This window comes from Solanum stenotomum, chromosome 1 (genome assembly GCF_019186545.1).
Source record: "Solanum stenotomum isolate F172 chromosome 1, ASM1918654v1, whole genome shotgun sequence".
Taxonomy (NCBI): Eukaryota; Viridiplantae; Streptophyta; class Magnoliopsida; order Solanales; family Solanaceae; genus Solanum; species Solanum stenotomum.
In genome coordinates, this window is record NC_064282.1 from 19,294,258 (window position 1) to 19,307,333 (window position 13,076).

Here is a 13,076-nt window from a genome sequence, read left to right on the forward strand (position 1 = left end):
ACAATTTTGTAAACAAACATTTAATATTAGGACAAAATGAGAATTTCCTTCATGTCTTTGGTAGAAAAAGCTTCAAAATTACTCATCAACTACTATAATATTTGCTTTCTTCTGTGTTGTCATACTTGTCCATGGACCATTTAACTTTGTTAACAATATTCTTAAGTTTGATGGGCTCCTACTTGTATTTGTACCATTTAAAAAATATCGAGTTATTTAAAAAATAATAATTTTGAAATGACGTGATTTTAACTTCGCTCAATTTATTAACAAAATCTCATGATGCAGTTTCATCTTGTAATTTGAAATTATGAGATGAAACCAGCGTTTGAATATGCAATTCAAACTCGAATACATCTCTCTAGGTGCATTTTAAAACCCCAATACACAAACTTTTGATTTGAAAATCTTTAACTTAGAGCAAGGTGACCCACAAATATTCAAATTTCAAAATTTCCAAACGTTATAAAAAGATAAAAATGGAAAGGTACAAGTCGTATTAGCCATACATAAATCAAAGAGACAATAACGCGCATATATCGCAAGCCCTACATTTACTTTTCTTTCAATAAAATTGAAAACCAAGTCCAATTTCAAGGACCCTTTTCTCTATCTCTCTCCTTTCGTATCTCTGTAAACAACAACACAGTTCCACTTTCAAGTCCAAATCTTGATTGCTTAATTACCAATCTTTTTTCTCTTGTAATAAATATAGATCTGGGGTTTTAGGATTTTATTGGTTTTAGTTTGGGAGAAGACGAGATTTCTACTATGGAGAGTTTAATTGGTTTGGTGAATCGGATTCAGAGAGCTTGTACAGCTCTTGGTGATTATGGCGGTGGAGATAATGCATTTTCTTCTCTATGGGATGCTCTTCCTTCAGTTGCCGTTGTCGGTGGTCAGGTTGGTGATCCATTATCTTATTCGGTTTCTTGATTTTTTTTTCCCCGATGGGTTTTACTGGAACTAGGATTTAACTTGGGGAGTTGGGTAATTAGTAGATCCATGTTAGTGATGGTGGAAATGAGACTTTTCTATATGGGTTTGTGTTGGATTTTGATTTTAACTTGTTAAAATGAGGAATCTTGATCTTTTTTCCCCTACTGCTATTGATGGTTGCATATGGGTTTGTGCTGATTTAGATTTTTAAGTACTGTAAAGGTGGAATTTTGGTTATTTTTACCTCTGCTATTGATTGTTGTTAGACTAATTTTAGTAGCTCATTTTATTGTGTATTGAAAGGAAATGAGATTGTTTAATATGGTTTTGTGTTGATTTGATTTCAGTAGTGAAAAAAAGAAATTTTGAGTTTTACCTCTGTCATTCATGGTAGTGAGCTAATACAGTTTTTGCTCCTTGCTTGCATTGATTCAGAGTTCTGGAAAGTCATCTGTGTTGGAAAGCATAGTAAGCCGAGATTTTCTTCCTCGTGGATCAGGTGAGCTCCTTTGATTAATTTATCTTTATCATAATTTTTTTCTCTTGTCATTCCTTAGATCATCCTAAGTGTACTAAAGCGGTGGATTGCTAGAACTTCTATTACATTTTACACAACTAGTTTCTCCTTACGTGCACGTGTATGTTAAATGATGTAATATATGGTTATGTAAAACAATATCAATATTATTAAAATTGAGTAATAATTATACATAAAAGAATAAAGTGCAAGCTTTTGCGAGTAATCAACGCAAATCATTGTGTAATGACTTGTTTGTTGAGGTCAATATATTTGGATATTATCTGAATCCACTAAGATGAACGATCAAAATTTGGTTAGATCCATGTGATTCTTATACTTATTTTGATTTTGTGGCCATCACCTTTGTCAACACTATGGTTATAAAATTAACTTGATTTATTGAGATAAAACATATCTCCCAAAAAACTCGTTATTAAATGATCTTCTCCTTACTAAATTAGCAAGAATAGACGCTTCAAACTTGATGATGTAATTTTTGAAATCAAGAATCAATATCTAATAAATAAGAAATACTAAGCAGTGTCACACACAAAAAGGCTAAATTATCAAAGTGGTGGCAGTACCCAGTCATATTTTGAAAGGTGCGCAGGATCAATAGAGTTAGATCATTCAGTCTAAGGTATGCAAGAATGACCTAGCTTCATATAGAGGCAAATAGATTAATACTCTTATTTCTATATAGTTGTCCACCAATGAACAAACTATCTGCTACAGATATTCTTTTGAAATATTGGATGATATGTACTAAAATGAAATAGTAAAAATAAAATTAGGAAGAACAAAAATAATAGTAATACTCAGACATGTATCAATGTGGTGCAACCCCAAATTAATGTTGATAAAGAAAAAAAGGAAGATACCATACCCGGAAAAACGATGGGACAAATAAAGGTTGGGCGACGTATGAACCCCTTACCAATAGTCTGTAACCAATATGTCACAATCGAGATGTTCACAATGGTATCAGATTGTCTATGTATTAGCTTCTAGGCTAGCATGTGTATGTTATCACTGCCTCACTTCGAATAACCAAGACGTAAAGACTGTAAACCAGTTAACCAATAAATTGATAATCGATTTCTTAGTGGTTCGAATATCGGTTTAGCATGTTTACAGGCCAATAACCGATAACATTCATAACCGAGCTGGACCAACCGATAAACAGTCCTAGCTTTTATTGTGAAGTCAGTCAAAGCAACTAAACATGTGAGTATGTATAATAGATTCATCCTTGATTAGATGTAAACAATACTTGATTGAACACTAGCAAGGTATAATAGATGATTTATAAATAACCTCTCATTCAAGATTCTGGTGATCTGTTGGTTCGTAGTACTAAAAGCAGCTAACCAAGAAAAAGAAGAGATAAGAGTATTTGCTAGAAGCAGCTAAGTGCATGCGTGATATCCCTTCAATTTTGGAATTTTGGAATCTGCAAGATGATGATAATAACCCCATTTGCACTAAGATAAACCAAATGACCATAAGTTGTGGCAACTCTTGCGGGAGTAACATTAGAAATGGTGGCAAGTCTTCATAACATTAAACTTTTATTAAATTTTATATTACATAGGGGTTAGGAAGGAGAAATAGGGGAGGGATCACAAGGTGGGGAATTGAACCCTCCGCAACAAGGTGAAAATTTGGATAGCCAACCAATTGACCTTACTAAGATCCCCATTGATTAACTTGTTAAGGGTTTCCTGCTTTTAATATAATATAGATTATGTGAATTACATTTGCTGAGTGAAATCGTCTGTGGTATCCATTCAGGAATTGTCACAAGGAGACCATTGGTGTTGCAGCTTCATAAGACTGATGACGGACAGCAGGAATATGCAGAGTTTGGTCATATTCCGAGAAGACGGTTCACAGATTTTGGTATTTCAGTTTACCTCCATTCTTTCTTCTTCTTTTGGGACATTACTTTAGCCCTTTCAGAATTTATCTAAACTCTTTACTATTTCATGACAATTAATGAATATTAAAGTAGCTACGAAACATTTTTGCTTTTAAGTTAGGTAAATGAGAAACACGATTACTTGTGCATAGAAGAGTCGCCATATACAGCAACTTAATAGATCGGTGGTTATGGAGACGAACTATTAAATTTTAGTTGTATTAGTTTTTTCATTCACTCTCCTCTCTCTCTCTTAATGTGTGTGCGCTTGTGAAGTGACATGTATGTGTGCCCTCAAGCACATCAGTTTTACTTATCAGTACTAGATTGTAGATTCTGATTCGACAAAATGTGTTTTCTTTATTATTTTTTTAACAGGCATGGTCCGCAAGGAGATTGCGGATGAAACTGATCGAATCACAGGGAAAACTAAGCAGATTTCTCCTGTTCCAATCCACCTGAGCATATACTCTCCAAATGGTATGATGTCCATAAATTCTTTATATGTGCTTAAGAATTCATTTATGGTCCCAAAAAGTAATCTTACTCTACATTGCATCAGTAGGTTTTTTTTAATAGTTTTTGTTTCTGAAGTTAGTTATTTCACATGCATGTCTGCTTTTCTAAATTTCATCGAAGATGGGCTTGATGTTTTAGTATTTCATCATAACCTTTTGATTTATTGCCAAGAACGGATGGTCTTTTCTCTTGTTCCTTTTGGTGGTGACTGTTCTAAAGAGCATATCATTCTCTCTTTATCATGCTAACTCCATACCATGTGTTTTTTCTTGGCAGTGGTCAACTTAACACTGATTGATTTACCTGGTTTAACAAAAGTGGCTGTTGGTACGCTCCATACGTCCTTTCATTATTTGCATTCTTTTTAAGTCTTATCAAACCTGTTTTCAATGCAACAATACTCATCACTGCAGAGGGGCAGTCTGAGACTATAGTCGAAGACATTGAGAACATGGTGCGAACATATGTTGGGAAGGTAATGAGATACTAATTTAACTTTCTGATATGCTCATTTTTCTTTCTGTGGTAAGAAGAGTGGAGATATTTATTGGTATTGAGATATTGCTCATAGAGAGACTAAACCACAAATGGTGCATAAAGCTTTCCATCTATATGTGATGTAGGTATTAGTCCCTTAAAAGAGTGGAAATGGTTGGTGATTTAACTAGTTAGGATTTAGGAGTTTCAAAATTTCATATATACATTTACAAAATGACTACAGCTCTCACAAAATTCAACTTGGAAGTTTACCTTGTTCTTGTAGATTAAGCCCACAAAATTATGTGGGACAAATACTCTTGTTTTGATAATATACTAAACATTCTTCCTTAACATCTGGTAATGGAGTCTGAATAGTGCAAATAACAGAATGCTACATGTTGTGAGAAACTGAATAATGAGTAACTGCGTACTTTTTTATATACCTCTTGCAGTCAGAGAAATTGTTCTGAATATCAATCACCTAAAGTCTGCCGTTCCCTTTACTGGATCTCCGAACAATATTCAGTTAGTGTGGAACATAATGCCAAAGAACAACTATTCTTATATTGGTCGAGTGAATTGATGACTGAGCTGATGAGCACAATATTCCCTTGCTTGGTTTTCTGTTGCTGTCAGTTCAAGAAAATCCACCTGAATTAAACTAGGACAAGTCTTTACTTTCACATTATTTGGTAGTTTTTCCATTTATCTCCATGCATGGTTGGCTTGCTACTAACATTCATCAGTGTGAAAAATAGGTTGCCTTTACTTTCACATTGTTTGCTAGTTATTGCGTTTATTTCCCATACATGAGTTGTGCTCGGTTTGTGTCTTATCTTCATCTGATCTCTTTCCTCTCATGCAGCCAAACTGCATCATTCTAGCTGTTTCTCCTGCCAATCAGGATATCGCCACCTCTGACGCAATAAAACTTGCAAGAGAAGTGGACCCCACAGGTATAATCTTTTGATATTAACAGTTTGGGGACTCTGAGTCCAGTAGCTTGACTACTTGTCAAAGAGTGTCCATATTTTGGGAGAATGTTTAATGTTTGTCATTATCATTTATGAAGTGTCACATTGCAACCCATGTAGGTGAACGGACATTTGGAGTGTTGACCAAGCTAGATTTGATGGACAAAGGCACTAATGCTCTAGATGTGAGTTTTATTATTTGTGATATTACCTGTGAACTTATTTTGGTTAATATCTACATTAATTGATTCATAAATCGGATAAGCATAATCAAATCTCACTCGCTGAGTCCTTGTTGTATACTATAATTTGGCAGCACAGCTTGTTGTACTAGTAATTGATTTTTTTTCCTTGAATTTAAGGTTCTTGAAGGAAGAGCTTATCGTTTGCAACATCCCTGGGTTGGTATTGTGAATCGTTCACAAGCTGACATCAATAAAAATGTAGACATGATTTATGCAAGAAGAAAGGAGCGTGAATATTTTGCTACCAGTCCGGAGTATGGGCATCTGGCTAGTAAAATGGGTTCAGAGTACCTTGCAAAACTACTGTCAAAGGTATACTTATAGTTCTTTTCATGTAAGGAGTTCCTAAATAAGTTGAGCAGAGTTCATATTCAGATTGTTTCCATTTCAGCACTTGGAACAATTTATTAAGGCAAGAATACCAAGTATCACATCACTTATCAATAAAAGCATAGATGAACTTGAATCGGAACTGGACCACCTTGGAAGGCCTATTGCTGTTGATGCAGGCGTAAGCTTCGACTTCTATATCCATCGTTGCTACTGTTGATTGAGAGATTTTCCTTTATCTTAATAACTGAACTGGTCTATTTCAGGCTCAACTGTATACTATTTTGGAACTTTGCCGTGCTTTTGATAAGATATTTAAGGAGCATCTAGATGGAGGGTAAGTGGATTGATTTCTTTTTTTCCTTAATTTTCCAAATCTAACTTTCATGATCGTAAGCACTTCAAAAAATCCAAAGGAACCATAGTGGAAAACCATAAAGCACAAAGGAACTTGAAATACAAGGAGGGATTTGGCAAAGGCTGAAAAGAGACCACCAAATGTGACTAGTACCCTTAAAACACAGAATTTGAAGAAACTTCACTCATGAGAACTTGTAAAATAAAAAAAGATGTACCCATTAAACTCAAGGAATTGGCAACACATTTCAGTAGGCATGTCACACTCGTCTATCTTGTCTGTAAACGCTTGTACTGATTTAATGAACTTCCAGTTTATTGCTCTGCACCTAGACTATATATAATATGTATTTATCTCTTTTTGTTAATCAGTCGACCTGGTGGTGATCGAATTTATGGAGTTTTTGACAACCAACTACCTGCTGCTTTGAGAAAACTCCCGTTTGACCGATATCTCTCTGTACAAAATGTGAGGAAAGTTGTTTCAGAGGCAGATGGTTACCAGCCTCACTTGATAGCACCTGAGCAAGGTTATAGACGTCTAATTGAAGGGGCCTTAAATTATTTTAGAGGCCCAGCTGAAGCCTCTGTTGATGCTGTAAGTAATTTTTCAAAATTTATCAGGGTCAAATAATAGTTAATGCTTCCTATCAACTCTAAGTTTATGTGAAACTACATATCAGGTTCACTTTGTGTTGAAGGAACTAGTGAGGAAATCTATTGGAGAATGTCAGGTAATATTGCCGGGCAGCTATGTTGTATTTTATTTTTAGCTACAATAATCTCTTCTCCCTTTTCTGATTATTTCTAAATATATTGGTGGAGCAGGAATTGAAGCGGTTTCCCAGTTTGCAATCTACAATAGCTGCAGCTTCTACTGAAGCCTTGGAAAAATTCCGGGATGAAGGTAGAAAGACGGTAGTCAGATTAGTGGACATGGAATCTTCTTACTTGACAGTGGATTTCTTCAGAAAACTACCTCAGGAGATGGAAATCCCCAAGGGGGGAAAGCCAGAAGCTGCTGCTGCCGTAGACCGGTATGGAGAGGCTCACTTTCGTCGGATAGGTTCAAATGTATCATCATATGTAAATATGGTGTCTGATACATTGAGGAACACACTCCCCAAGGCAGTGGTTTATTGTCAAGTTAAGGAGGCCAAACAATCTTTGTTGAACTACTTCTACACTCAGATTGGGAAGAAAGAGGTACTATCTCAGTGTTCATCCCGAATTAGCAGTTTTTTTGAAAGTTCCAAGTGCTGACAGTTCTTTATATTTCTCAGGGCAAGGCACTTTCAGAATTGTTAGATGAAGATCCTGCATTGATGGAGAGAAGAATGCAATGTGCCAAGAGGCTTGAACTGTACAAGAAAGCAAGAGATGAGATTGATTCTGTAGCGTGGGTACGATGAGATAAATTGCACGCACTTTTAAGAGACCTTTCTTGTACGATACAACAAATTCACGACTTGGGTGAATCAATATCGCTGCTTGTTCGAACATTTTAACATCCTAAATTCTTTGATTGTTGTAGAAATTATTGTCATGGTATTTGGTTTGGATGAATTGTTGCTTTATTATGTATTTGTGAACTGAGTTAATACCACATTCAGTCTGCTCCATTTTTGTATCCCTTTTACCGCTTATGGACTTGGATAAAGAAAATATTACTTCATGATGTGGCGTCTTTAAACAGTACTTCTTCTAAAACCAATGAGCAAAGAGAAACACTCAAATACCAGAACCATTATGAACTTGCCAATTTGATCTTTTTCCCTAACAGTAATATAGTATATTAGTTTTTCGGTACTACACAGAGGAAAGCAAATGAACGATTGTGAAAAAAGCCACATCTAAATTACATTTAATGTCAAATACCTGAATTGGGTGAATCAAAGAGATACACTGATAAATGAAACTGATACAATCTACCCAAGCAAAATAACTGCACAGTAAAATTATTTCTCATCTTGGATTGAACATAAGGTCATTTATTTTGATCAATCCGAATATCAGATATAGGCTCTATAGGTTGCTCATCATTGTCTATTGAAGGCACGTTGCGCAAAGGTTCTCTTGTGAATTCATCTGCAGAATAGATAGAAAGAAAACATTACGAGCTCAATCCCATAATTATGTAAAAACAACTACTCAAAATATGTTCTCAACAAACAATGTTAAATTTGGGTTTTGCATGCATCAAGAGTCAGAGACAGAAACGCTAGGAAAATCCTTTCAACTGTCATTGCCAGAAAGTCGGGTAACAATTACCATATATCATGCTGAAAGAAGTTGGAGGAGGGGTAGCCAAGAAGTTGAGACCAATGTAAAATCCTACAGCTAGTGATATAGTCATCATCGCATAAGCAGGCGCAGCTAATGCCCAGTACCTGATAAAACCAAGAACAATTTAACAAGATGTTAAATATATCTTGTGACAATTAGTAAGTGACCAGCTAAGTTCTGCCAAGAAAATTCTTTTCATCTTGAGCATTCTGCAAATGCTTTAAGTTGCTTTCATGCACTTGTAATTTCTGAAATGTAGGACCAATATATATCAATTTCTGAAATGCAACTAAAGGGCTTACTTATCAATTAAAAATTTGTGCCTCTTTTCAATATGTTTGTTCAAAACAACCAAATGCCATTATAGATCCAGAAATTGGAATAAACTAAGCCCAACTTAGGTAGCTGGAATACACTAACCAACTTCTGGCTCTGGTGTCTCAGACAAACCAGCTAAGTAAATTTGAAACTATGAAATTCATATTATCTCCTAATTTAAAAAGGGATCTTTTTAGAGACAAGATGTAAAGATGACACAAGCCTGCAAATACATCTTCTTTACCTGCTTGGATAGTAAACAATTCCCAAAGAGTGCAACCAATGTTCAGGAAGATATGCCCACACCAGAAAAAGAACTGCTCATTGAAAATAATAGAAACCAATCAGACTTCCGTATGCATGAAATCAAATGAATGTTGTGACCACTGGAATACCAGTGGAATTACGTTAAAGCAAAGCAGCTATACATACAAAATATGAGAGCTCAATACTTTACAACAGACGACATCTTGCAGACAAATCAAAAATTAGTATTTGCATCTGTTTTCAATATTTGTAGAGTAATATATCCAGAGATTTCAACAGCCTTGTCATTTCAACTCCCAAGAAAAATCAATTAGCATACTCTGCCCTATATCCAGATACTGGTGATGCCTGGGCACAAGCATTTCCAGGAAGGCCAAGGAGTCTAACCAAAAGATAAGAATAAGTAACTTTCATGTCATGATGAGCATTACCAAGGAAGAAAACCACATCACATTATAATACTAACAATTCAACTATATTCCAAACTATGATATCAGAAGAAAACATTGAATATTCAAACATAGGGATATGTTCTAAATAACAGACTAAGCTTCTTAAAGATGAGGATGGGTAGACCTGTAGCAACAACAGTAGTAATGGAGCCAACAAATCCGTAAACTTCAGAAGTCTTGGGTCCCTGATCTCCAGAAACACCAAAACCTGAATCTCTGTCGTCTGAGTCTGGAAAGAACACAGTGGCCTTCCTATTCTTGGAAAAACTCAAGATCCTCCTAGGGCTATTAACGGAACGAGGATCTTCCCAACCTTTATCTTCCAGCATCACGATATCTAAGAAGGTCCAAAGTGTCACTCTGAATAAGAATTATACCTGTCCCAACAATTGCCAAAACACCCAAAACAGAGATGTTAGTGCACGGAAACTGCCTCTAGAATTAAGCCATTTCCAGAAAAAAACCATCAAGCAACTCACAGAATAATAAGTTAATAACAATAAGGATCATTAGTTCCTTTGAAATTATGGAATGAATGGAGCTAGTGACCAGGAATTCATCCTTACTTAGGAGTATGTTTCAGGTATGATTAGTTTACGGATTTAAAGGTCTTTAATATTACCATAACTAAAGACATTAATTAAGAAAAGGAAGAGAACTTACTAGTCAATTGTGTAACAAGATGTGGTGCTAAACTTTCAATGGAGATAGGCGAGAAAGAAAAAAAAGATATCGAAACAGAGAAGAGAAGAAGAGAAAGAAGAAAAAAGAAGTTGCAAGCAGTAGGGATATAGCAGAAGAGAAGGAGCCATTTGAAGCGCAAGACCCACGCCTGACTTCTCTTCAAAGCTTAGAGCGAAGCTTTTTACAACACTGACTTTAAAAAAAAACAGGATTGGCAATTACCTATATCCAGCATGCCACATGACACATGGTGATATTTTAATTGCTTTGTTTAGATCAACAATGCTCTAACACAAAACCACTACATATCGGTTCTCATTTGAACTTAAGAGTCTAAGTCATTTTTTTCTGTCTCACTTCAGAACATTTAGAAAACAGAGAGATGAATAAATGGGCAAAATATAAAACATATATCGCAGCAGCACATAAGGAGGGCATACAGGGGGAAAAGAAAAGCAAATTGGATTTTCTTTTTTTCTTTCTTCCAAAAGGTTTATTGAGACTCAATTTAATGAAACACATGTTCTTTCTTTTAGGGGGCATTGCAATTGCTATATTGCTTGCCCTAAAATCAGAGTTTCTATCTACAGAAGATCAAACTGCGCTACAATATTACTACTTAATAACATTTCCCTCAATTCACATACTTATTACTATTAATACAATCTCCAAACTGCAGCAAGTCATTCAATCTGGCACTGAGGTAAAACCTAAGCTAAGTAGATGAGTCCAACCGAGATGGACCCATGATTCACCATAATCCCATAAATAAATGGGACTAACAAGGACGAAACAAATACAACATAAAATACAGTTGCAATCAGATTAGATAAACCCAATTCAGATTATAATTTCCCAAGGCAATTAGATAGACACATATGAATTAAATCCACAGCGAAAAACTGCTTACCGAGTTACTTGAGCTGCTACCCAATTTGAAGACATCTCAGCTACTGAAATTGAAAAGGATAAGGAAATTATGATTTTTTCGAAACCCAAATAAGTATCATTTTTATTTGTTTCCCTAGTTAATTTGTCAACATAGTAAAATAATTATATTAGGTATAATCCAGAGGAAAGGGCCAAAATATACTAATTAAGTTTCATCAATTTTAATTACTAGCTAGTAATTTGGGAACAATAATGAACGGCCGAGAGTACCTTAAAACTTGTTTTGTTTCGATCCCTGCTATCATTTGCCCATAAATAGAACTTGAAAGTTTTGTCATTAACCGATCTTCTTCATCAATGCACAATGGAACTCAAAGGTTTATAAGATCTCCATTGCTGGAATTCAACGGTTTCTTCAACAAAATTCCTTTCCGCAGATCCTTTTCTTACTAACTATAAATTAGAGTTTGATGATTTTGTGGGAAAATAACGATACCCCGATCGGGTTCTTGAACAAACAAGGGGAAATTTTGTTTGCCGGAGAAGAAAAACTCAGGTGAAGTGCACGTGGTTTCCTTACCCTTAAAAATATTAACAGTGTTAAGGTAACTTACCACCTTCTTCTTTTTTTCATCAATTAACAGGTGAGGGCCGAGTTGTAAACTTGTAATATTAGTACCTTCCTACACTTTTTTAGTCAATATATACTAATCAAATACACTATTGAATTTTGAAAAGTATGTCATTTCGTTAAAAGTTTAGCTCATTTATGTCTTTTCTATTTGAGAAGAGGCTCGTAATTTTTTAAAGGATGACATAGATATCATTTTTCAAAGTTGATGACATATTTGAGTCTTTTCCTTTTAAAAAAATAAAATAATTAATGATTTGGTCGAATCATAATTGACCACCTATTTTGCAAAATTTGAACTGTTTTATATTTACAAATAATTGTATGAATGAGCCTTTTTTTCTCAAATGTAAATGACATAAATGAACCAAACTTTTAATGGATGATATAAATGAATATTTTCTAAAAGTTCGATGATATATTTTAATCTTTTACCTTATTTTAATACACACATTAGATTAATTAATAACTACAAATCCCTCTCAAGCCATCTTCCATCTCCCATTTCAGATATATGTATAACTAATATTTCACTCTAAGTATTTATTATTAATACATGGATTTTTTTAGTATTAGTACTGTAAGGGAGTTTAATGCGTGCATTAGCATGATTGAAGACGTATTGCCCCTCAAAATATTTTTAACATTCCAACATAATAGTGGACGACATTTTTATAAATATACTTTTTGTCATACATGTTAGTTTTAATACAATAAATTAAACAATATAATTAATACAAACATTACTAATATTCTTATACGGTCTTTCAAACAACTCCGATATTGTTCTTAAATGTCAGTTGTATTCTGGGCTAACCCATCGGTGGCCCATTAAATTTGGCACGAAATTTCACTTAGGCACCTCAAGTGGGTGATGTTCATTTAGACACCTCATGTAGGGTCTCGTTGTGTCATTTTGACACTCTTTTGCCAATCAACAAAAATATATGAGGTGTGTGTTTACACTCGCGAATGACGTGTAACGTGACAAATTAAATGACGACATTTGTCAAAAAACAATTTGTAGATAATGAATTTTGAGTAAAAATATAAAGTAACCAATGACTCAACGACACGTGTATTTATGCCCAAATAATTTTTTTAAAACAAATTAAATCAATAAAATCCCCACATGACCCCCCCCACCCCACCCACCCCCGCAATTGTCTTCTCCAATAACCCACCCATACCCATTTGCAGAAACATCCCCCCCCCCCCCCCCCCCCCCCCCCCCCCCCCCCCCCCCCCCCCCCCCCCCCCCC

At 35.1% G+C, this 13,076-nt stretch overlaps 1 protein-coding gene and 1 pseudogene across 1 annotated transcript; one reads left to right on the plus strand and one right to left on the minus strand.

Moving 5' to 3' along the window:
- The first annotated feature begins 535 nt into the window (after nt 1–535).
- Nucleotides 536–7,995, plus strand: LOC125852629 (phragmoplastin DRP1E-like). Its single transcript, XM_049532355.1, has 15 exons — nt 536–903; nt 1,375–1,438; nt 3,254–3,361; nt 3,759–3,860; nt 4,176–4,226; nt 4,313–4,374; nt 5,245–5,335; nt 5,474–5,538; nt 5,716–5,910; nt 5,990–6,109; nt 6,195–6,265; nt 6,658–6,883; nt 6,969–7,019; nt 7,114–7,491; nt 7,569–7,995. The coding sequence occupies exons 1-15, from the start codon at nt 772–774 to the stop codon at nt 7,695–7,697; spliced, it is 1,845 nt and encodes a 614-aa protein (XP_049388312.1). The 5' UTR covers nt 536–771; the 3' UTR covers nt 7,698–7,995.
- Nucleotides 7,996–8,120: 125 nt separating this feature from the next.
- LOC125852682 (phosphatidylinositol N-acetylglucosaminyltransferase subunit P-like) overlaps nt 8,121–13,076 on the minus strand; it is a 29,823-nt pseudogene continuing 24,867 nt past the window's right edge.

Coding starts and splice junctions, on each gene's coding strand:
- LOC125852629 (XM_049532355.1), top strand. CDS start 772: ATGGAGAGTTTAATTGGTTTGGTGAATCGGATTCAGAGAGCTTGTACA. Junction 5,539..5,715: donor AAGGCACTAATGCTCTAGAT/GTGAGTTTTATT, acceptor CTTGAATTTAAG/GTTCTTGAAGGAAGAGCTTA. Junction 6,110..6,194: donor CTATTGCTGTTGATGCAGGC/GTAAGCTTCGAC, acceptor GGTCTATTTCAG/GCTCAACTGTATACTATTTT.